We start from the raw sequence: 23059 nt of genomic DNA on the forward strand, positions 1-23059 counted from the left end.
GGCTATACCAGTACTTCCAACGGTTGCGTGTTAAAATCCATCATTGTGCTGAGTCATCGTCAAGAGCCTCTATACAGGTATGCGAAACCAGGGGCTCCGAGAGGAGGGGAAGTGTGGTAAATTTCCCCCATAGCTTAACATTGCAAAGGAAAAACGAGTAGTTTTTTCACTTTTGAGGGGTCCAACGTTTGCTACTAAAATAAAATGTACCAATTTAAAAATGGACAAATTTTTGAGTGAAATGTATAGTTTCAAGTATTTTTCCATCATTGTGCTGTAGTGTAGATGCTACTTCATTTGCTTTTCATCAGGAACAAATCGTAGTCGTATCAAGGCAGGCTATGTTCAACTGCATCAATACGTAAATTCTGCTGCTATTAAGGCTACTGATTTCTGTATCACTGAACGGTTTCTGTTGCTTTAATTCGAAAACTGGTTCTGCGTTTGCTAAGCGGGTATAGCTTAGGCTACTATTCTTACTTGACCAACTGAACCTTGACTTCAAACACTGCGTTGGCCATGCATATTAATCCAACATGTCTGGAAAGGTGAAAGATTTTCAAGCAAGATGAAAGGAAGTAAACCCTTTCTGCATATTTTCTGCTCATGGATGGCATTGCTTTAATCTAGTTAGGTTGTGTACAGTGTACACTGTACAGTGTTGTCCAGTTGTCATATCAATTTTGGAGTAATTAATCGAATGTAAGTTTGTGTCATTTTCAATTGTCACCGGCCAGATAGGAAATTTTAAAGAAAGCTGTTTCGTTATTTAAGCACCTTACTTGCAGCCGACAGCTTAATCCTATCTTTGTATACGAGCTGTTTTCGTATGCGGAAAATTCGTCACTGGCTATCTTAGCCCCGTGCTAATTAATTGCTAATAACGGGAGCTATGAAAATCACAGAGACAAAATATTTTACAACATAATAGCCATGTGTATTGTGCGTACGGTATAGAAATCAAATTTTTACCCAACAAATTTATTGAAATAAAGTGTTTGAGAAGAAAAAACGTCAAAAACCGGTTTTTATTCTAATTTCCCGAAAATAGTTTAAAAATTGACCAAACGCATATTTCGGAACATAGATTAATGTTAAACGAAACAAAAATTACTTTTGCTGATAAATATAAGGCGTTTTTGGGCGTTTTTAAATTTCAAAGTAATTGCACTAACATTTATAATATTTAACAGTTTTATGAAAATGTCTAGACACCTGAGACGAAATGCTTATTGTGAAAGACACGAAGGTAGAAAAATGACCAGTGTAGGTTTAGAAAATTCGCAAAGAATAAAAACTAAAATTCAAGAAATTTCAGATTTCTAGCATATTACCTTCTGTGAAGTATTTCACTACAAGGGTGGGGCGTTCTCATATAGCCACGTGTCTCTACAGATAGGGTTAAAATGTATGCCATTATGTGGATTGCAGTCCTAAACGAGATTCGCTCCACTAACTTCTTCATACAGCGAAAGGACTGTTCAATGGACAATCAGCTGATGAATTTAATGAAATTACAGGAAGATGTTAACAAAATTAGAGAAAGCCGCAAAGAGTAGGCTACTCGTAAGCTTAATTTGTTGTGAGAAGTAAGAATTAGAAAGATAAAGATTTTCTGGGAACGGTACTCTCCTACAAAACTACTTCACAGGCTCAATCGTACAAACTAAAATTTATTCTATCGCAGGCTATGTTGGAAAAGATTCGCTAGCTGTTGATAGTCTAGTAACAGATGTATCAAGAAACTCAAACACATCGTCGATTAGTTTGAAGTTCTAAGGAAACTTTCTCGTATGTCTGATATGCAGTTGCAAGCATGTAGAACAAATTAAAATAATAATGACATTTTGGATGAGTTGGTACTTTTAAAAGAGAGCTACACAGCAAACTTGAGCTGCAAACCAGAACTCATCACACATGATCTTTACTCAAGGAAAACTTTAATCACAACTTTCGAAACACTTTTCTAAATATTTATGTTGCTTTGAGAATATTTTAAGCAGGCTATACCAGTACTTCCAACGGTTGCGTGTTAAAATCCATCATTGTGCTGAGTCATCGTCAAGAGCCTCTATACAGGTATGCGAAACCAGGGGCTCCGAGAGGAGGGGAAGTGTGGAAAATTTCCCCCATAGCTTAACATTGCAAAGGAAAAACGAGTAGTTTTTTCACTTTTGAGGGGTCCAACGTTTGCTACTAAAATAAAATGTACCAATTTAAAAATGGACAAATTTTTGAGTGAAATGTATAGTTTCAAGTATTTTTCCATCATTGTGCTGTAGTGTAGATGCTACTTCATTTGCTTTTCATCAGGAACAAATCGTAGTCGTATCAAGGCAGGCTATGTTCAACTGCATCAATACGTAAATTCTGCTGCTATTAAGGCTACTGATTTCTGTATCACTGAACGGTTTCTGTTGCTTTAATTCGAAAACTGGTTCTGCGTTTGCTAAGCGGGTATAGCTTAGGCTACTATTCTTACTTGACCAACTGAACCTTGACTTCAAACACTGCGTTGGCCATGCATATTAATCCAACATGTCTGGAAAGGTGAAAGATTTTCAAGCAAGATGAAAGGAAGTAAACCCTTTCTGCATATTTTCTGCTCATGGATGGCATTGCTTTAATCTAGTTAGGTTGTGTACAGTGTACACTGTACAGTGTACAGTGTACAGTGTTGTCCAGTTGTCATATCAATTTTGGAGTAATTAATCGAATGTAAGTTTGTGTCATTTTCAATTGTCACCGGCCAGATAGGAAATTTTAAAGAAAGCTGTTTCGTTATTTAAGCACCTTACTTGCAGCCGACAGCTTAATCCTATCTTTGTATACGAGCTGTTTTCGTATGCGGAAAATTCGTCACTGGCTATCTTAGCCCCGTGCTAATTAATTGCTAATAACGGGAGCTATGAAAATCACAGAGACAAAATATTTTACAACATAATAGCCATGTGTATTGTGCGTACGGTATAGAAATCAAATTTTTACCCAACAAATTTATTGAAATAAAGTGTTTGAGAAGAAAAAACGTCAAAAACCGGTTTTTATTCTAATTTCCCGAAAATAGTTTAAAAATTGACCAAACGCATATTTCGGAACATAGATTAATGTTAAACGAAACAAAAATTACTTTTGCTGATAAATATAAGGCGTTTTTGGGCGTTTTTAAATTTCAAAGTAATTGCACTAACATTTATAATATTTAACAGTTTTATGAAAATGTCTAGACACCTGAGACGAAATGCTTATTGTGAAAGACACGAAGGTAGAAAAATGACCAGTGTAGGTTTAGAAAATTCGCAAAGAATAAAAACTAAAATTCAAGAAATTTCAGATTTCTAGCATATTACCTTCTGTGAAGTATTTCACTACAAGGGTGGGGCGTTCTCATATAGCCACGTGTCTCTACAGATAGGGTTAAAATGTATGCCATTATGTGGATTGCAGTCCTAAACGAGATTCGCTCCACTAACTTCTTCATACAGCGAAAGGACTGTTCAATGGACAATCAGCTGATGAATTTAATGAAATTACAGGAAGATGTTAACAAAATTAGAGAAAGCCGCAAAGAGTAGGCTACTCGTAAGCTTAATTTGTTGTGAGAAGTAAGAATTAGAAAGATAAAGATTTTCTGGGAACGGTACTCTCCTACAAAACTACTTCACAGGCTCAATCGTACAAACTAAAATTTATTCTATCGCAGGCTATGTTGGAAAAGATTCGCTAGCTGTTGATAGTCTAGTAACAGATGTATCAAGAAACTCAAACACATCGTCGATTAGTTTGAAGTTCTAAGGAAACTTCATCGTATGTCTGATATGCAGTTGCAAACATGTAGAACAAATTAACACAATAATGACATTTTGGATGAGTTGGTACTTTTGAAAGAGAGCTACACAGCAAACTTGAGCTGCAAACCGAACTCATCCCCCATGATCTTTACTCAAGGAAAACATTAATCACAACTTTCGAAACACTTTTCCAAATATTTATGTTGCTGTGAGAGTATTTTAAATATACCAGTGATTCCAACGGTTGCGTGTTAAAAACGTGGTTTTAGCTCACTAAAATTTGTAAACAATTGCTTGTAAACCATGACTCCAAACCACTGTTGCCACTCTCTTGTCATGGAAAAGTACTAGATTTGACTGAAAAAAACACTAGATTCACAAAAAAAAACACTAGAATCATAAATACACAATCATTTACATGCACATTGCACAATGTACAAAAATGACAGCCAATGGCGTTAGTGAGTGTTAACCCATTAAACGCCGCACCTATTTCAAGAAGCTAATTTTTTTTCATTTTCTGATATGTTAGTAACACCCTTCCAGTTTAGATAATAATTAGTAAAAAAAATTAAAATTTTTTTTTGTTTGTTTATACAAAATCTGAGGCGTTGCAGAAACGCAACGTCAGCGGTTAAGCGATAATTTTTTTTTTAATTGTTTGACTAATCGAGTGTTAAGACTTCTTTCCCTTTTCGTCTTCTGCGTCTCTCTTTTGACTGTTTTCTTTTTTTCCTTTGAACATATACAAATCTAAGAGCGTATTTGTTGAAAATTTTTTTTCAGGATTTCCAAATATGGCCTAACTTTGAATAACTTGTCATCTTTGTGGATGGTAACCTACAGTTATCATTCAGATGTAAATTCATTTTTATATCTCTGAATCTTTGTCTGCTTGACGCACTATAGCGGTGTTGTAGTCAGGATCAAGGGACCAACATTTCTTCTCGTGGAAGTTTGTGGTAGCCAGTAAACAATAGGAAGCCTATGAATGACTTCATTTCCCAAATCGAACAAGTAAATTCGTGCCTATTGTTTTGTCTGGCGTATAGAACGCTTTGATCAATGAGTAAACTTAGCATTTCTTCATCGAAAAACAATTCGAATACCTCCGTTGGTGACTTTTTCCTTTCCAAATCTTCCAGCTTATCAGCTTCTTTGCTTACAGGAGAAGATAAGAAAGAAGCCTTTTGCCTACTCCATTTTACTTCCGATAAGCTGCATTTTTTCTTCGGGCCTGGGTCGTTGGCACATCATCACTTTGTACTGGGTTGCAATGAATTCCAATCTCTCCTGCAGCGTCTGGTAGCACTGCTCTACTTTCTGTCAAATCGTTTTCGTCCATACCCTCTTCGTCGCTAACTACAGCATGATCTAGTGATGCTATGACCTAATTGACCATGTCAGTTTCATCTTCTACATAATATTCCATATCTTCGAAAGCGGCTAATACCTCCTCTACAGTAAGAAACTTCTGGCGAGACATTATTTAGTGTAACGTAATGTGTTTGGAAAAAATAGCAGTAGCTTGGCCTGGCTCTTGTAACAATCAGTTACCATGTGAGACAGAAAACAAAATGTTATCTCGGAGGTGACTGTCTACTACGCTGCATAATAAAGTATCGGTTTTACGCTGACGTTGCAGAAATGGTACAGCAAAGTTTGCACTTAAATATTTCGGGCTCTTCACACATTTAGAAGATGTGCTTACACAGGTATGTTCTAGCATCACTACACTATAATTTAAGCCAATTTTTGAAATTATTTTATTGAATTAATGCATATTAAAATACGACTAACAAAATGCGCTCAAAATGCGTGAAAAGTGTCGTAAAAGAGCGATGATTTTAAGAATACAAAAATTTTTTTTTTTTTAAATAAGGTTTTAAAGACTTTATTTAGAGTTCAAATGACAAGAATATTCAGTTTTTTAGATAGAAAGTTGCTTTTGCAATGCGTTTATAGAGGCTCAAAGTGAGCGTTCCAGCAACGCAACGTCAGCGGTTAATGGGTTAAAAGTCCTTAAAATTTCAAAATAGAACTGAATTTCCTTGAAAGTGAGAGCCCTGAAGTCATAGCCGTAGGGGAGTAAAACATTTGGGGGGGCGAACAAAATTTTCCCAAATTTGGCCTTTGCAAATATTTTGTCAAAAACGCAGTATTACGGTACTCACTATCATCTCTGAGGTAGTGTAGTCTATGAACTCCACACTCACCAAATGTAAGCCGAAGAAATGCAAGCCTACTATAAGGTAGGCTACGCTGCCTTAGTACTTTAGTCTACTTTGAACACATTTCACAGTTATTGGGGGGTATTTTTTTAAAGTATTTGAGCTAAATATCTCAAATTTGGTCATCATTGGGTCACTTGGGTGTAACTAAACAAAAAACTCGTGTCCACTTTGAAAAGCACTACAAACGCATTGATGCAGCCAAACAAAAATAGGTGGGGCTACTTTGAACATTGTCCAAACTTATGCACACCTACATAGCGGTAAATCGCTAAAAAAAACACTAGATAGCAGAAAAAAACACTAAAACACTAGATTCAACCCAAAAACACCAGATCTAGTGGAAAAACACTAGGAGTGGCACCACTGCTCCAAACCAATTGAACAGCCAGTAGCCTATATGTTGTGCACCAAATCGTACGTTGCATTTGATGCTGTGATCCACAACTTTGCATTGCTACAGGTCCGAGTGGATTGAACGCTTTGTTGAGCTATTTTCATTGCCTGCAGTCTATTGTGTGCTCACAATCTTTTCTCCATGTAGGTTATACTGAAATCATCAGATACAACAATTTCGATTCGCATCATGATTGGAACCAATACTGGCCTGGCACGCTGACTTGTCAAGGGGTGGAAACTTTATCACCGACCAAACAAAGGCTCCTCCAGGATTTTACACAGCAAACATACAAGAATGGGTAACAGCTAACAGGATCATCAGCAGACACGCCCGCACTACCCAAACACTACTTGGATGGAGTACTCTAAGCAGCCCTTAATGCTCACACTGCGCATCCAACATTCAGGAAGTCAACCACTTGGTCAAGGATTGCCCATCTACCAAAATCATTGGCGGATATGGAACAGTAGCCTGCACGCATGTGACGATATTTTTTAAACACTGGTTTAAGCGTCTAATGCACCGCATAGCCTATATGCGATGTGCACACCATACAATTTTTCTGCAAGTGTAGTTGAGTCATTTTGGTGGATTTTCATATTGAAAGAAGTTTTTTTTTTTTTTTTTAACGATAGGTTGAAAAGCTCTAAACTTTAAAGAAATTCAAGTTCACACTGAAGAAAGTAGGCCAAGTTCAGCATAAAAGATATGATACAACGCATGATACAAATTTGTTGGTTTTATTTTTGCTGGAAATTGTTTTGGGGGCACATTTTTCGTATTGCTTCCCGACCAGTTCTGATTTCTCTAGGAGGCCCTGTGCAAAACTACCAGGACTAACCTATCAAGGCTTTGTCAGTTCGAGGATAAAGATTCAAAACCAACCGGTAACTTATTCAGGGCCTCTCAAAAATCAAGATATTGATAACTTGAAGTATGTTTAAACCAGTATAAAAAATAGAATAATTTTATAAGTAGTTCGTGAAGCTATTTTCATTTTAAAACCAGTCGTTATAGAAAAAAGGTTGAAGATTGCTGTGGACAAAGAGTATAAATCATAATCCAGGGATGGCGAACCACTGACCCGCGGGTCACGAAGTGACCCATCACAGATTTTCAGTGACCCACTTGTCTTTCTTAAAATAATGAAATTTTAACAAATATTTCAGCAAAGAATAAATGTTTCACTAAATATTTGTAATATGGCCCCACCCTATTTTAATCTAGTACCGTACCGAATTGCCATATAGCAGTCTGACACAACTAAAGCCGTAGTAGTGTGTTATCAGTATTACGGCAAGTTACTGGGTGCTTACTCAATTACTAAAACAGGAGTTAAAGCGCAGCTTTGTTGAATTTCACTGCATAATACATCAGGAAGCTTTTTGCGCCAAATCAATCAAATCTCTTCACAAAGTTCTAAGTGTAGTAACAAAAATAGTCAACTATATTGCATCTCATGCTCTTAATAAACGCCAGTTTGCAAATTTATTGAACGCGTGTGACAGTAAATTTAATGGCTTACTCATGTACAACAGTGTAAGGTGGTTAAGTTGTGGTAATGTTTTACAGCGATTTGTTGAATTGTTGGAAGAAGTACAACTTTTTTTAGCTGAAAAAAATCAAAAATATCCAGAGTTAAGCGAAAGTACGTGGTTGAATGATCATTAAATTTTTTCGCTGATTTCACAATGCGTTACAATAGCCTAAGTTAAATAGGCTACTAAATTGCAAGGCTGTGGAAATATTGTATTAGGCTATCCATGTTTGGGCACATTAAAGCATTTGAGAAGAAACTCGCTATTTTTTCTGTAGACCTTGAACAAGGTCAGCTGAAATATTTTCCTCAGTTGTTGAAGCACTTTACCAGCACCAATTTAACTTATGAACAAAAGCAAACTGCACTCAACAAGTATGTTTTACTGACGAAAGAGGCCAAAAATGTAATTTCAGAAAGGTTTACCCATGTTCCGAAAGCTAGATACTACATTGCAGTTCATTCTTTTCCCGCATGCAATTCAATTTGAAAATCTTGAATTATCAAACTTCGAATGGCTTCGTCTTTACAACTTGGAAATGGAAATGATAGACTTTCAAGAAAGTGCAGTTTGGAAAACAAAATTTGTAGACTTAAATCATCTCCTACAAAAAATTGAAATGAAAACGGATATGGATGGTTGTGACTTTCCTGCTGTTGAAAACCATGCTAAAAATATAATTCTTACAGAGTGGAATTCCCTGTCAAATTCGTTTGAAACTATGAAAAGATTTGCGGTAGCTCTGTTAACGTTGTTTGGTTCTTCATATTTGTGCGAATCTTTATTTTCGCACATGAATTTTATACAATCAAGCACACGGAATCGTCTCAGCTCAGATATGAGTCCTGCATATGTGTGAAGCTAAAAACTACGGATTACCAACCAAGGATAATAAGACTTGCAGAGAAGATGCAGCGGCAAGTTTCGCATTAACATGTAGTTTCGCATTAACATGTAATTAAATGTATGACCCACTTTTGCTTTTTCAAAGATTAAGGTCTCTTTTGTGACCCATGCACTAAAAAAGGTTCGCCATCCCTGTCATAATCAAATAACCTTAGATTAGTACCATATATCTGATTTACACCAACTGTAATCAGTTGAACTCCATTTAAATATTAATTTGTGCGCGTCGTCAACCATTTGTCAATTTCAAACAATTCGTCAGTTTTTTATTAATCTAAAGCAAAAATGCTTGTTGAAGACTACATGAAAAAGTCAACTTCCAAACAGACACAAATTGATTCCTTTTGTCGTGACAGTACAATTTGGTTGCAGAGTAACAATCTTTCAAAATGTTGACTAAACTCATTGCAATATTGATGTTCGTTCATCTTGTTTGTGGAATAAACCCTTCAAATTTGTGTGTACCTCTTAGTCAAATAGTCGATCAACATCAGCAGGTACAATCGCCACCCGAAGTTATCCAGGAACGTGCCTGTAAAATTGGGCCTACAGGCCAACTTGGACAAAAAGGTGACAAGGGGGACTTTACACAACCCGGCCAGTGCAATTGTGACGACAGCCCAAGAATTCAAGCTCTAGTGGAACAGTTAAAAATCCTCAATGGTAAGTTGCTGACGTCACATGTAACAAAATTGTGGTAGATCATCTTCTGTCAACATTCAAACATTTGTTTTGACAACACAAGTAAAAAAAAATTATGAAAAAAAAGTAAAGTCAAACGCTTTTATTACTGCATTGTTAAAAAACTATGTTTTTAAAATGTTTAACTTCGCTATTTCACTGTGACTTTGATTCGTTATAAATAATGACTATAAATATTGGACACGATTTTCGTGTTTTTAAAATTTTTAAGACTTAAAAATTTAATGAAATTTAAACTAAAAATGTTGATATTGAATTTTCAGTTATCACTGTTTTCTACTCATATGCAATGTGGTCATTATGAAACTTGTTTTTCAGACACTGTCCAACAGCTTGCTAACGTCACTCAAAGATCTCCAACTGGTATGTCACCATGAATAATTGTGTTTGTTTTTATTAAAAGCTATTGCAGCTTTACATTACTTTGTCTGGGACAACATAGCCTACTGTGCATGTATTTATAAAATAGAATTGCTGTGCTATGTCCAATTTTCTTCAAAAGTACTAAAAAGTGATAAACTTGTTTTAAAAAAAGAAAAAAAAAATTTTTAATAATAAAACATCTTCTGAAACAAAAATGGAGAAAAAACTTTCCAAATGCTTAAAAAAGCAAAGAAAAGAGATTTCAAATCACAATTAAAAACAGATAAAGTATCCTGCAGTGAATTGTTTTGCATTTAAAGTTGTTATTTTCATACTGCTGCTCAGCTGAAACACATAACAGTCCACTGTGATTACAAAACAGTTCACAAAACAGATTACAAAACAGTTCATATAGATTTCATTACATCATGTGCAGATATACGATGCCGCGTACCTGACGCTCCTCAATTTGGTTCGGTGTTTCCAAATATTGCCGAAGTGTCACTTGGAGCTACAATCACATACAAATGCGATGAAGGGTTCAGTATGGGCATTGATTATATGGACATCCAACTGTTTGTTGCTTGCAAAGAAGACCTAACATGGACCCAGGAACGACCAACTTGTCAGGGTAAGTTACCTTTGTGGTTTTCATTTTTTTCTTATATTGTTTAACAAAACAATGCTGTTGTGAATTTGAGCTTTTTGAACACCACTGCTGTGGATGCGATTGCAAAACAGTTGAGATAGATTCCATTACGTTATGTACAGAAAAACGATGCCGCGTACCTGATGCTCCTCAATTTGGTTCGGTGTTTCCAAATGTTACTGAAGTATCAGTTGGAGCTACAATTAATATGGATTTGTTGGTGTGGGTCAACAGCTGACCGCTACATGCAAAGAAGATCTAACATGGACCAAGGAACGACCAACATGTCAGGGTAAGTTACCTTTGTGTTTTTCATTTGTTTCTTATGTTGTTTAACAAAACAATGCTGTTGTGAATTGGAGCTTTCTTGAAGTTGATGTAAAAACGGTTAATAAAGTTTGCGGCGTCACTGCTGTGGATGCGATTGCAAAACAGTTTAGATAGATTCCATTACGTTATGTACAGAAAAACGATGCCGCGTACCTGGTGCTCCTCGATTTGGCTCGGTGTTTCCAAATGTTGCTGAAGTATCACTTGGAGCTACAATTAACTATAGGTGCAAAAAAGGATATGGATTTGTTGGTGTGGGTCAACAGCTGACCGCTACATGCAAAGAAGATCTAACATGGACCCGAGAACGACCAACTTGTGTTTCAAGTTAGCTTTGTGGTTTTCATATTTTTTCTTATTTTGTTTAACAAAACAATGCAGTTGTGAATTGGAGCTTTCTTGAGGTCGATGTAAAAACGGTTGATAAAGTTTGCTATTAGAAAATAGTGGTGGGATGGCGTAGTGGATAAGATGGCGCCTTTCAAATAAGAAATGAAACCTTGCTTGACACCCTCTTTCAAGCTAGTTGTTGATAGACACCGCTAAAAAGAATAAAACAAGCTAAAATGAGTTGGCTTTCTAAACATTCGTGGAACCTCATATGGCGGTTAACAGGATTTACTTATGATAATTTATTTTTATTTACATTTTCTTGGTTTTCATTGATGTCAATAATTGAAATAATTTAAAAACTTTTAAACAAAAATTAGTGTCCTTATTTGATATCGCGGACTAAAAATTGCTCTCAGATACTCACAATAATTTTACTTCGATGCTCTTAATACAAGTTCGATCGCGAACGCGCACCGCAAATAAAAATGTAGCCTACACCTTACTACAACAACCATAAGTTTATAACTACTTAGCGCCAAGCAATTTAGGGACTGCCAGTGTGTTAGAACGTATAATCTATGTTGACTACCGAGGCCAGACTCTTCAACCCAGTTCAAGAAGCCAGCATATACTTATTCAAAATCGCCTGCTTCCTTATGGTCCATATGATTATGGAACTAGTCAGGAATCGAAGCTTCACCCTCACCACCGGCAATCCACGGCGAAGCAGACTGAGACGCCCACATCTACACCCACGCAGGGCCTCCGAGAGAAGTCAGCACTGGTCGGGAAACAATACGAAAAATGGGCCCCATAACATTTTTTAGCAAATATACAACTAATTTGCATCTTGCGTTGCATGTTCGTGTTAAGCTGAAATTAGCCTACTTTCCTCAGCATGAAAAGAACTTCGTTCAATGTAAAAATCATCAATAATAATCACTGGATTACACTTGCAGCAAAATGCCATTGAGGCAAACTATTTTGTTAGAAAGCTTTGTAAACACACAATAAGCCTACAGGCGACGAAAATAGTTCAACCAAGCATTTAATTCAGGAGTGTCCAAACTTTTTCCCACGCGAGCCAGATTTGATAATAAGTGTTCGCGGGCCAACAGCCACAATAATTTTTCTGAAAACTGCAAGTTGAATTTATATGATTTTTGTGTGTCTGCAGGCCAAAGTAACACATTGTAGGCTACCTACAACAACAGGCGCGGGCCATACAAAAACGTCTCGTGGGCCGAGTTGGCCCGGGGGCCGGACTTTGGACATCTCTGATTTAATTCAACCCTTTCTGAACTTTTTGCAATGCAAAATTGCAGATCACAGCATCAAATGATAAAATTTTGCGACGTCTGAATTGATGCACAACATGTAGGATAGTTAGGCTTTTCAATCGGTTTTGAGTCATAGGCCTACTGGAGCGCAAACAATATTCTTTACAAATTTCAGTAATTGCTAAGACCACGTTCTCAAAGCGCAACCGTTGGAGGTAGCTACCGGAACACAATATAAAATCATAACAAAACTATTTGGAAAAACCTTTCGAAAGTTGCAATCAATGATTCCTTGTGTAGAGATTATGGGGTGGTTCCTTTTGGTTTACAGCCGAAGTTTGCTGTGTGGCTTTCTGTCAAAAGTACCAATTCGTCCAAAATGTCTTGAAAAATGTCGTTGTTGTAGCCTACAAATGGTTGAAATTTGTCCCACGTGCCCGCAACTGCACAACAGACATACGATGAAATTTTCATGGAACTTCAAACTCATCGATGATATGGTTAAGTTTGTTGATACATTTGTCAATTCCAACAACTATCGAATCCTTTGCAATGTACGGTAGAATACATTTCCTTCTAATGATTCAGCTAGTTAAGTGGAGTTATAAAAGCGTTCTGTCCTCAGGAAAAGAAAATTATTTTCTTTTAAATTTATAATTGCCACTGCAACTTTAGCTTGCGAGTAGTAGCCTACTCTTCTCGGCTTTCTCTTACTTAGATTAGGCTACATCTTCCTTTAATTTCATTAAATTCATCAGTAAATCTTGTTTAGGACCGTAAACCACACAATGCAAAGCAGTTACAAATTTAAAACTGCTAGTTGTAGGCTACTTCAGCATTGACTCAGCTTCCGATCAAGCTCTTGTTGGTTCCAACTTGATGCATTTAAGAAACGTCTTTAGAGCTTCAATTGCAAAAGGTAATGTAAAGCATTGGGTTTGACTGCACCATGCCTTGATTACCCTCTCGAAGTCAATTTTCTTTGCAAGATGATAGGACAGCTTACTTTAGATTTTTCAGAATTTTTCCTCTGACTGGGATGCCACAAGCTTACAGATAATCAATTACTCCAAAATGATAAGACATTTGAACAACGCTGTCTGTAGGCAACATTATGAATTCCTACTAGATTTAGCCTAAGCAACAACACCCATAAACAAAAAACTCACTACCTTCCAAAATCGCATCATGAGAAGCATGACCAACAAAAGGCTACTTGACCACACGAAAACAGAAGATCTTTTAACTCTGACAAAATTACATCCAATTGCAGCAATAATAAAATAAAAAGTTTTAAAACTGTTCGGCCACACTAAAAGATCACAATTCGGAATCAGCAAAGTTTGCACAGAAGGAAAAGTAGAAGGAAAAAGAAAATGTGGCAGACAACCAAAACGATGGCAAGACAACATCCAATTATGGACCGGACTCAACTTGGCGACACTGGGCGAGCTGGCTCAAAATCGCCACTCTTGGAAGCAAATAACTCATGTTGATGCGCAATCTGCTGCAGGCGGAGATGATGACTGATGATGATGATCCATAAACAAAAAATAAACAGGATTTACTTTCTTTAATCGTGCTTGGACTGATACCTTTAACTTTCCCAGATAACTTATGTTGGATACAACATCCTATGCCTGGCCAACGCAGATTTTGAAGTTAAGGTTCAGTTGTCAAGCAAAAATAGTTTCTGCTTAGCTAAAACAGCACCAGTTTTCAAGTTGAAACTATCAATACAATCGAAACCGTTCAGTGATACATAAATCATTTCAGCTTCAGATTTTACGTCTTGAAGCTGTTCAACATCGCCTACCTTAACACGAAAATGATTTGTTCTTGATGAGAAGCATCGAGAGTGACATTTACAATGATTGAGAAATACTTGAAACTACGCACTTCATTTAAGAGTTTGTTGATTATTTAGTTGGTACATTTTTACTTTAGTACGGTACTAAAAATGGGCCCCCCTCAAAAATGCAAAAACAAAAACTACTCGTTTTTCCTTTACAATGTTTTGCTAGGGGGGAAACTGGCCCGACTTCCCCCCCCTCTCGGAGCCACTGCACCCACGACCTGCCAACCATGGTCTCCGCAAAATACGCTTATGCGGACGATCTGGCAATTCTCCACTCAACAAAGTCGTGGGAAAATCTAGAAGACACCTTGAGCCAGGACATGCAAACCATCTCAGCTTATCTCCAGAACTGGCAACTGAAACTCAGCGAAACAAAACTGTGGCGGCAGCTTTCCACCTACACAATCGGGAAGCTGATCGTGAGCTACATGTCCACAACAACGGAAAACCTCTGTCCTTCTGCCCCGAGCCAAAGTATCTTGGGGTGACACTAGACAGATCGCTCACATACCGCCACCATTTGGTGTCACTGCGCAAGAAATTGACATCCCGCGCTGCACTACTGAAGCGCCTGGCAGGCTCTAGCTGGGGGCGAGGGCTGACACTGTGCGAATAGCAACCTTAGCCCTTGTCTACTCTTCAGCATAGTACTGTGCACCTGTCTGGTGCCGCAGTGCTCACTGCCACAACATCGACACTGCCATAAACAGCGCCCTGCGCACAGTGACCGGATGCCTGCGTCCCACACCATTGGACAATCTCCCCATTCTCGCTGGCATCCAACCCGCTGAGCTTCGTCGCGAAGAAGCCACTCTATCCCTCGGTCGACGGGCACTGGAGCCTAACCACCACAAGATCTCTGCCTTCCCAAACGGGCACCCCCGCCGACTGAAATCAAGACACCCATTCGTGCCAGCCGCTTGGCTTTTGATCAACGAAGCTGATGAACAAGACATCTCTGCGGCTACTTGGGCGGACCATAAATGGAATTCTGAATGGAGGTCAAGCACCACCAGACTCCATTCATTCATCTCCGACGCCGACACACTCCCCATCGGCTTGACACTACAGAGACAGGCATGGTTGCGCCTCAACCGTCTCCGTACGGGCGTCGGGCTTTTCCGCTCAACCATGCACCGATGGGGAATGGCTTCTTCCTCCTCCTGTGAATGTGGTGCCGAGGAACAGACCGCAGACCACATCATCAATGACTGTACCATCTTCAAGCCACCTAACGGAGCGGAAGGTCTGCGCGTCATGGATGATGAAACTAAATACTGGCTGCTCTCTAGCAGCCTTCCAGTGTAGTACGGGAACATCGTAATCTGGGGTGGTAAAAGGATAGACCCTCGGCCCCAGAAGCTCAGACGACGACGACGAGTTGGTTAAATGCCTGATTTCATAAACAAAAAAAACACGATCAAGCGGCGCTGGTTCGACACTCGCGTAGGGTGCATCATTCTCTTTCATTTTTAAAAATCAACTTGTGCCATTGAGAAATGGTGACCATTCTTGGTAAACCAAAAAGAATACTGGGGTTACAGGACCCCCTACCACAACATCCTCACCCCCTTAGAAATTGTTTTGGTAAAATCACTGTAACTTAAAAACTAAACAAGATGACTTCGTAGAGTTTCATACTAAATTTATTGCAACTTCTTGATATACTTCAAATATGTAAAGAAAATAACGTTTTAAAAAATGTCTACATACTTTATAGACAAAAGGTGTAAGACTGAACATTTTTAGCAAGCGTATTGTAACAGAATGCAAGGCTGGATTGGAAGATGGGAGAATCAAGGACAACCAAATGTCAGCCAGTAGTCAATACAACAGCTATAAGCTACCACACTATGGTCGATTAGATCAAAGATGGAGAAGTTGGTATCCAAGAAGTCCACGTGAGTTTGTATAATGAAACATGTTAACCGTTTCTTGATGTCGCGTTAGTTGTATATGACGTGAAATCGTTTACATCAAATTCCATCTTGATCCGATATTACAGAGGAAATGTACTCAAAGTTTAGGGTGAAATGATTTTTATGATTATGTCTCCCTTCCACGGTATATAAAACGACAGGGTTTGTAGATTGAGCGAAGGCTATGTGCATTCAGGTAAGTTCAGTTCAAACAAGTAAGTCAAGTAAGTTCAAACACACTTGGCTTAGACTTTTCCAAAGTACAACTTCACAACACTGCTCAGTGATGTAACCTAGCCAACCCAGAAAACTCCAAATGTTTCTATGACATCATAAAAACATTTGCTATAAGATTTCTGATGAAAAGTAACCTCTCTATTCAAGGGGAAGGCGTAATGAGCATTTTTGTGTCATGTTAGTTTTCAAGTTTATAAATTGTCGCATGTCACATTTGAATAATTGTGCTTAATATTTTAATTGTATTGCAGCCTGATAGTCGTATTGCTTATTTCATATGCAAACTATGTGATAGTTATCACAACGCATAAACTAAACAGTAAATATAGGACAGAAGTATTAAAAGCTTAGCAAACCAGGTATCTTGCGGAGTAACAAACTTGTTTTTTAAACAAGGGGGATAAAATAGGCTAGTGATGTACGCAAAGATCGAACCTTACCTGTATATAGCCTTAGTCAGGAGATCCCCTATCCTTAAAGGAACGCAATAAATGTACCTGTATAATCTTTATCGTCAACAATGAATACACAATACATTGTTATGACGTTACTGATATCAAACCATACAAAATATTGAGATTCAAAGTTAAGCATCTAATCTACTGTAAATAAACCATTGAAAAGAAGTTAAGAAATTTGTCGTTTTTTGTGGTAAGATTTTGTGTTCAATGCGTTATTAATGGATAAGTCTGGCTTTCGTTATCAACGCATTGCACCCGGGATTGAAATACCCGATAACACTCACCATAGCTATCTATAAAGGTCACTAAGGTACTCACCTATTTGTTGAATGGCTGTTTTCGTTGGACTCGGAAGCTGTTACTTGATCAAATGCAGAGATTGCAATTCACAAAATTGTGAATGAGTGAATTGATTGCATTGAATTGATTGAAATATTGAATCGAATAAGATTGTGAGTATGAAATGAATTCTATGAACAATGCAACGGAATTCAATGAAGTAAAAATGTTTAAAGTATGGAGAAACCGGATATGTTGAGAAGCAACAAACTTGTTTGATGTATAGAATAAACACTTTAAACTAATTCGGCCGAAATAGGCTAATGGTGTACGCAAAGATCGAAGCGTAGGCTACATGTATTTATCATCTCGTCAACAATGAATATAATTGGTGTAGTTGTTCGAAAACCAGCGGATAAAGGAAAAGTTGAACCGACGTTTCTTTTTTTTTAGTTAAATGTTTTTAGTTTTACCTCAGTCAAAATTGGCCTGGATTGTGCAATGTGTGCACCTCATATGTAGGTAGATCATGATGGCTGCGTAGTCGAGTAGAAAGAGCCTTGCACGACGGTCAGAAAGACATCGGTTGCACTTGCATACTCAGTTTTTAACAGGACAATGAATAAGATGTCAGAAAGCAGACACAAAGACTGGCCTCTTGCGCACAATCAATATTAAATTGCATACTTTGCAAATGCAATTTCATAAAATTTTGGCTATAACATTCAATGCCGTTTCAAGAAGCATCATTGGCATGTTTAAAATGCGTAGATTGGTGTTATTTGTATCAGTGTTATTGCTACACTGCTGTAATTGTATGGAGCCTACTGTCCCAGAACCTGGACCAGACAAAGTTGTTGTCTGGGGTGTGTCAAATATCTTAAAGAGCGGTAAACCAGTCAATGAGCAACGTTCTACGATTTAACCAGGAAAAAAAATTATATCTAAAAATAAAATGAAGGCCAGTCATACTGCAACTAAACACCTGCTGTAAATTATTGCAAGCTAATCTGCGAGCACCGCCTGATTAAACCACAACCTATTGTCAGGTTTTGTTTTGCAGAAATTGGAGAGTGGTTGCAAGTGGATTTTTTGATCCCGACTAGAGTAGTTGGAGTAATAACTCAAGGAAAGCCGGGTCTAGATGGCTGGATAACTGGATTCAAAATATCATACGGAAATTTGACTGATCAAATGCAAGTGATTCAAGCTTCTACAGGAGGCGATAAAGTAAGTTAACTCTTTAGCCACCACGGGCTATTTAAAGAGCACAAGCCTTCTCCTAAAAAAATACACACTGTTTGCAATCACCATAACTCTGTTCTTCGTTTGCCAAACAGCCTGGGTTTTGGGTCTTAAACCTACTTTATTAGAAAGAAGAAGACTTGTATTTTTTAAAAGTTGAAAAAAATTACCAGGTTTGTATGTGAATTTTTTCTGCAATTTCTAATCATTTATAGGAAATTTGTATAACATCACTGTGACTACGTTTGTGTGGAAAGACTGACACTTGCCTGACATCTGGTGGTGAAATTTATCGCAGTTTTTGTTTTAGACATCCAAACGGAAATGAAAAAAATAATAGGAAAAAATGCAAAATTTTTGTAGTTTGTTATAAATTTTAGTCATTTTTAAAGCATTTTCAAGAAAAAATATACAAAATTTGTAAAGATATTTCAAAAGGCTGTTAAAAACTAAAAAATACAACAACGTTCATGTTTTTATTTTTTTCTGTTAGTTATTGTTCTTGGGATGGCCCAACGGATAAGACGTTGGTTTTCCAACTATGCAAACCTGGTTTGAATTCCGGCATCAGCTGGTTGTTGAAAATGCCGCTCACCTCTACCCAGGGTGTAATAAATTGGGTGGGCGTAGTTGCTGAAGTAAAGGCAGCCGAGAGAAAGAAACTGGCCAGTGGCCACCCTACTCTCTATAGTGCCGAAGGGTTAGTACAATGAGATCTGATCTTCTCATACCCGACACTTGAGTCAAGTACGGGATCACCTTCACCTTTTATCGTTCTCAACATACAGCAGCTCAAAATCAAAAAATCGCTCAAGTAAAAAAATACATCGAAAACAGTGGCAGTTAAAGTGCCTCTGACAGGTAAATAAATTCAGTAAATTTACCTAAGATACCAAAAAGATAACACTAACAAACTTTCCTGACCAGAAAATCGTAAAAAATATCAACAGGCTACTAAGTTACACGCTTGCAAACTTTCGTTGACATCGGCGAATCTGGCACTCATTCAATTGCGAAAATAAAAACGGCAACACCGCTGTAACGTCACCGTAAGCGGGAAGGATACATTCTTTCTCTGTGGTGACTTGGTAAAGTGTAGTACGGCTACTGCAAAACGTGAATGTGTGGGGCTCTGTTGGTCTAAAGCATGTGCAAATTAAAAATCACCGAAATGAAAAAGTGAACTTATTATTACTATCAGGTTTCGATCAAATAGGTTGAGTTTATTTTTGTCAAACAGCATCTCAATTCAATTGAAATTACAGTTTCATAGGGCTACAATTTTGATACTTTTTTATTTGTCCTAATCTGGTTACCGCAATAGCCATTTGCAGTGTAACTACAGTATCTCACAAGCAGTAGCCTACCTTTATTTTATGGTTGAGGCAATGCCTACAAATTGCTGTTGATGTGACAGTGTCAGTGACAAAAACCGTGTGCTTTCTTTTCACGCTTTCCCACAAAACAAGGTGCTGAGAAGAAAATGGTCAAAGTTTTCTTCAAGTGTTCGAAAATGGGATGGGCCATACAAAACTAGTCGTATTATGTTCTCTTCACTTCACTGAAGATGATTTTGTTAATACCACTCAAGTAAAAGTGGGCTTGAGCGAACTTTACATTTTGAAAAAATCTGCCATACCATCTATAAAAGTAAAGATGCAACCAGTTGCTGATGATGAATCCAGCACTTCTAAACAACAACGTTTACAAAAACGTACCCTTGCACAGGTAAAGTAGGCTTTTACATGTATTGTATAGACTCTGCTATGTACGTAACTGTATAACTAAGATTTTGTTAACACTGGCACTTCAGTGGCACTGACAACTTGCATTGCACAAAGCTCACTGCTTGCAGTTTTCAGTTTGATGCTCTAGGAAGCAACAATCGGATTGTGCTGCCGTCATGCATTGTTTGGTGAATCCAAAACAATTTTTCTAGATCCAGATGGCCGTTACACCGGATTTCAATGGCCAACTGAAGGCACATTATGAGAGAGAGAGAATTTTTATTTATTTTTGAATAGTGATGATGAATTAAATATGAATGATGATTCGTAAATTTCTTTATTTTTCGCTTCAAGTATATTTTAGGTTTTGTAGGAACGTATCCAGTACAGTTTTATTAAACTGCGACAAACAATAAATCTTTGAAAAAAGCAACCGCTTGTACCAACTCCGACCAAACTGGGATCCACCAATTACATCTAGGAAGCGTTTGTTTCATCCGTCGTTAACGACGCTCACTTAGGATGACGTAATACCACCAAAGTCGTCCCAGAGCAGTGAAATATGAAGTTTCGCTAGAACAGTCGTTTGATATAAACTACGCCCTAACCAGTCGAGCTACGAGATTAAGATTAAAAAGTTCGCTAAGTATAATTCTGCGCTAGGAAATGCTTTAAAAAGTTACTATACTTGGATCCAACCTGTCAGGGGCACTTTAGAGGGTTGAAATCTTTAATTTTTGTTTGGTGTTTGAATCTTTATCCTCGGACTGACAAAGTCTTGATAGGATATTCCTGGTAGTTTCGCATATTTGTATACAGGCTCTTGATGCAAGACCGGTTACCGAGATTGGCAGAGTGAAGTTTTCCGATTGTTGAAGTGATGTTGCCGCCGGGGAATTATTCCACTCACTTGGTGCCGCTGAATGGAGAGCTGTCCTTAGAATGCCTTGCTCAAGCGCACACCTCGAGAGTCGAACCAGCACGGCGTGATCTTGAGCTGGGCTCGTAACCACTGAGCTAAAGGGCTAAAGCATTGTGTTTTGTATCATCAAGAAATACTTTAAACTGTCAACGAGAAGGATTGAAATTCCAAACAACAGTAGGCTATACATGCACCATTGCAACTCTATCAATACAACTTTTTTTATTAATTAAAATAGCCTCCCACGTTCTAACAATAGAGTTTGAACACAATTTGAAGTGTAAGCTACAGTTAATTCGCGCATACCCAGGGTTAGCACAATTAATACAGAAACATGACTGCAATTCTTAAAAGATAAATGCCACTGTTAAAGTATCGTAGTAACTTTAACAAAAACAAAGTAAGAAAATATCAAACTAAAAGGTGACGCAATAATTTTGCAATTTCAATAACTTACCCTGCAACGTTAATGTAAAATAAATACTCTCAATACATTATTGGTTGAACCTATTTGAAATATCTTTACATCTTATATAATATGTGTGAAATTTCGTAACGGCTTTGAAATTCGTTAATATCCAGTTGGGATGTTTGCCACCACATCCTTTCATCTACTGATTTTAACAACCTCACAAAAATAAATCTGTAGCGCGTGTTTACTTGAATTTTGTGATGAATTTATTAACTGTGTTTTTACATTGAAACTTTCCATTTGCACTAAACTTTGTTTTTCAAGATTTTTGAAGCGAATCCTGCAGTTCCCCATGGGAATACTCACGTGACAAATCGGTTTCCTGCTCCTGTGACCGGAAGATACTTTCGCCTCATTGTTGGTTCTGAACGCCGTGGCGCCTTCTTAAGGATGGAGTATCTGCTGTGCTAAAGCAATTTATGCTGCAGGATATAGCAGATGGTGGATGGTGCATCCGTTATCTGATTGTAAAATTGCAAAGAGAAATTTCTGTGTATAGTTATTTGACAAGTCAATAAAATCTAAGTAGCCTATAAACACAAAATTAATTCCAAATAAACGATGCAAAACATTTGTTTGTTGTGCAAAGTGGTGGCGTTTGAAATTAAAATGGTTAGTAGGCTATATAAATGAGCAGTAATTCACCAAACGTCGTGCAAGCAACCTGACTGAGACAAAAGAAGAAACAAAGAATTATCAAGATGGCGCCCACGTGCAAAGTATTGTATGTCATATCCTGCAATGACCAGCTGCAATCAATAGTTACGCAGTGTTTAAAAATTGTTTTTCGGATATCAGCTTCTTAGGAATCTCACAAAAAGTCGGGCTCTCATTCTTGAGGAAATAAACTACTTTGTCAAATTTAAATATGCTATCATAAATTTTCCAACAAAAATTAAACTAGCTATTAACGTAATGCATTGCGACCTAAATCAAACATAAAAATAAAAATCAACAGTTAATCCGAAATACAGTAGCATTGTCGATACTTTTAGTTGTAGGCTATACAAATTTTTAGTTAACAAAGGCAAACATTTGTTGATCCTCATCGCTACTTGGACTGTTCGAAACGAAAATGTTTTAAAACGCCTTGCTTCGTTTTTGGGCAAAACGATTGAGCTTGGATAGTGGAATAATAACAATATTCTTGGGCTTGTGGAAGTGACAAAAATGTCAATGTATTTTGTTAGAATTAGAAGTTCACATCGAATGATTGTGTGAAATGTCACAATTTTTGCGTTATGTGAAAAGTGCAGGCAGGGCCGGATTTAGACCATGAGAGGCCCTAGGCTATTCCATTTGTGAGGCCCTTCCCTATTTTTGAGCTCAGAATTTCTCTCTAAACAACATCACATGTCATTGTTTAATGTTAAAAATATGAGTGCATTAAACCAAATATAATTATTACTATCTGGA

General features: G+C 37.5%; 1 protein-coding gene across 1 annotated transcript in view; it reads left to right on the top strand.

Moving 5' to 3' along the window:
- The window catches only part of LOC145771057 (uncharacterized), a 36883-nt gene extending 14829 nt beyond the window's left edge, over positions 1-22054 (top strand). Inside the window, exons 6-12 of the mRNA XM_082582801.1 lie at positions 9339-9529; positions 9887-9931; positions 10368-10562; positions 11046-11237; positions 16148-16282; positions 18341-18507; positions 21908-22054. Of these exons, the coding sequence (XP_082438927.1) occupies positions 9339-9529; positions 9887-9931; positions 10368-10562; positions 11046-11237; positions 16148-16282; positions 18341-18507; positions 21908-22054 (1072 nt within the window). The remainder of the gene's footprint in view (positions 1-9338; positions 9530-9886; positions 9932-10367; positions 10563-11045; positions 11238-16147; positions 16283-18340; positions 18508-21907) is intronic.
- Positions 22055-23059: the final 1005 nt, after the last annotated feature.

Source organism: Aplidium turbinatum, chromosome 5 (genome assembly GCF_918807975.1).
Source record: "Aplidium turbinatum chromosome 5, kaAplTurb1.1, whole genome shotgun sequence".
Taxonomy (NCBI): Eukaryota; Metazoa; Chordata; class Ascidiacea; order Aplousobranchia; family Polyclinidae; genus Aplidium; species Aplidium turbinatum.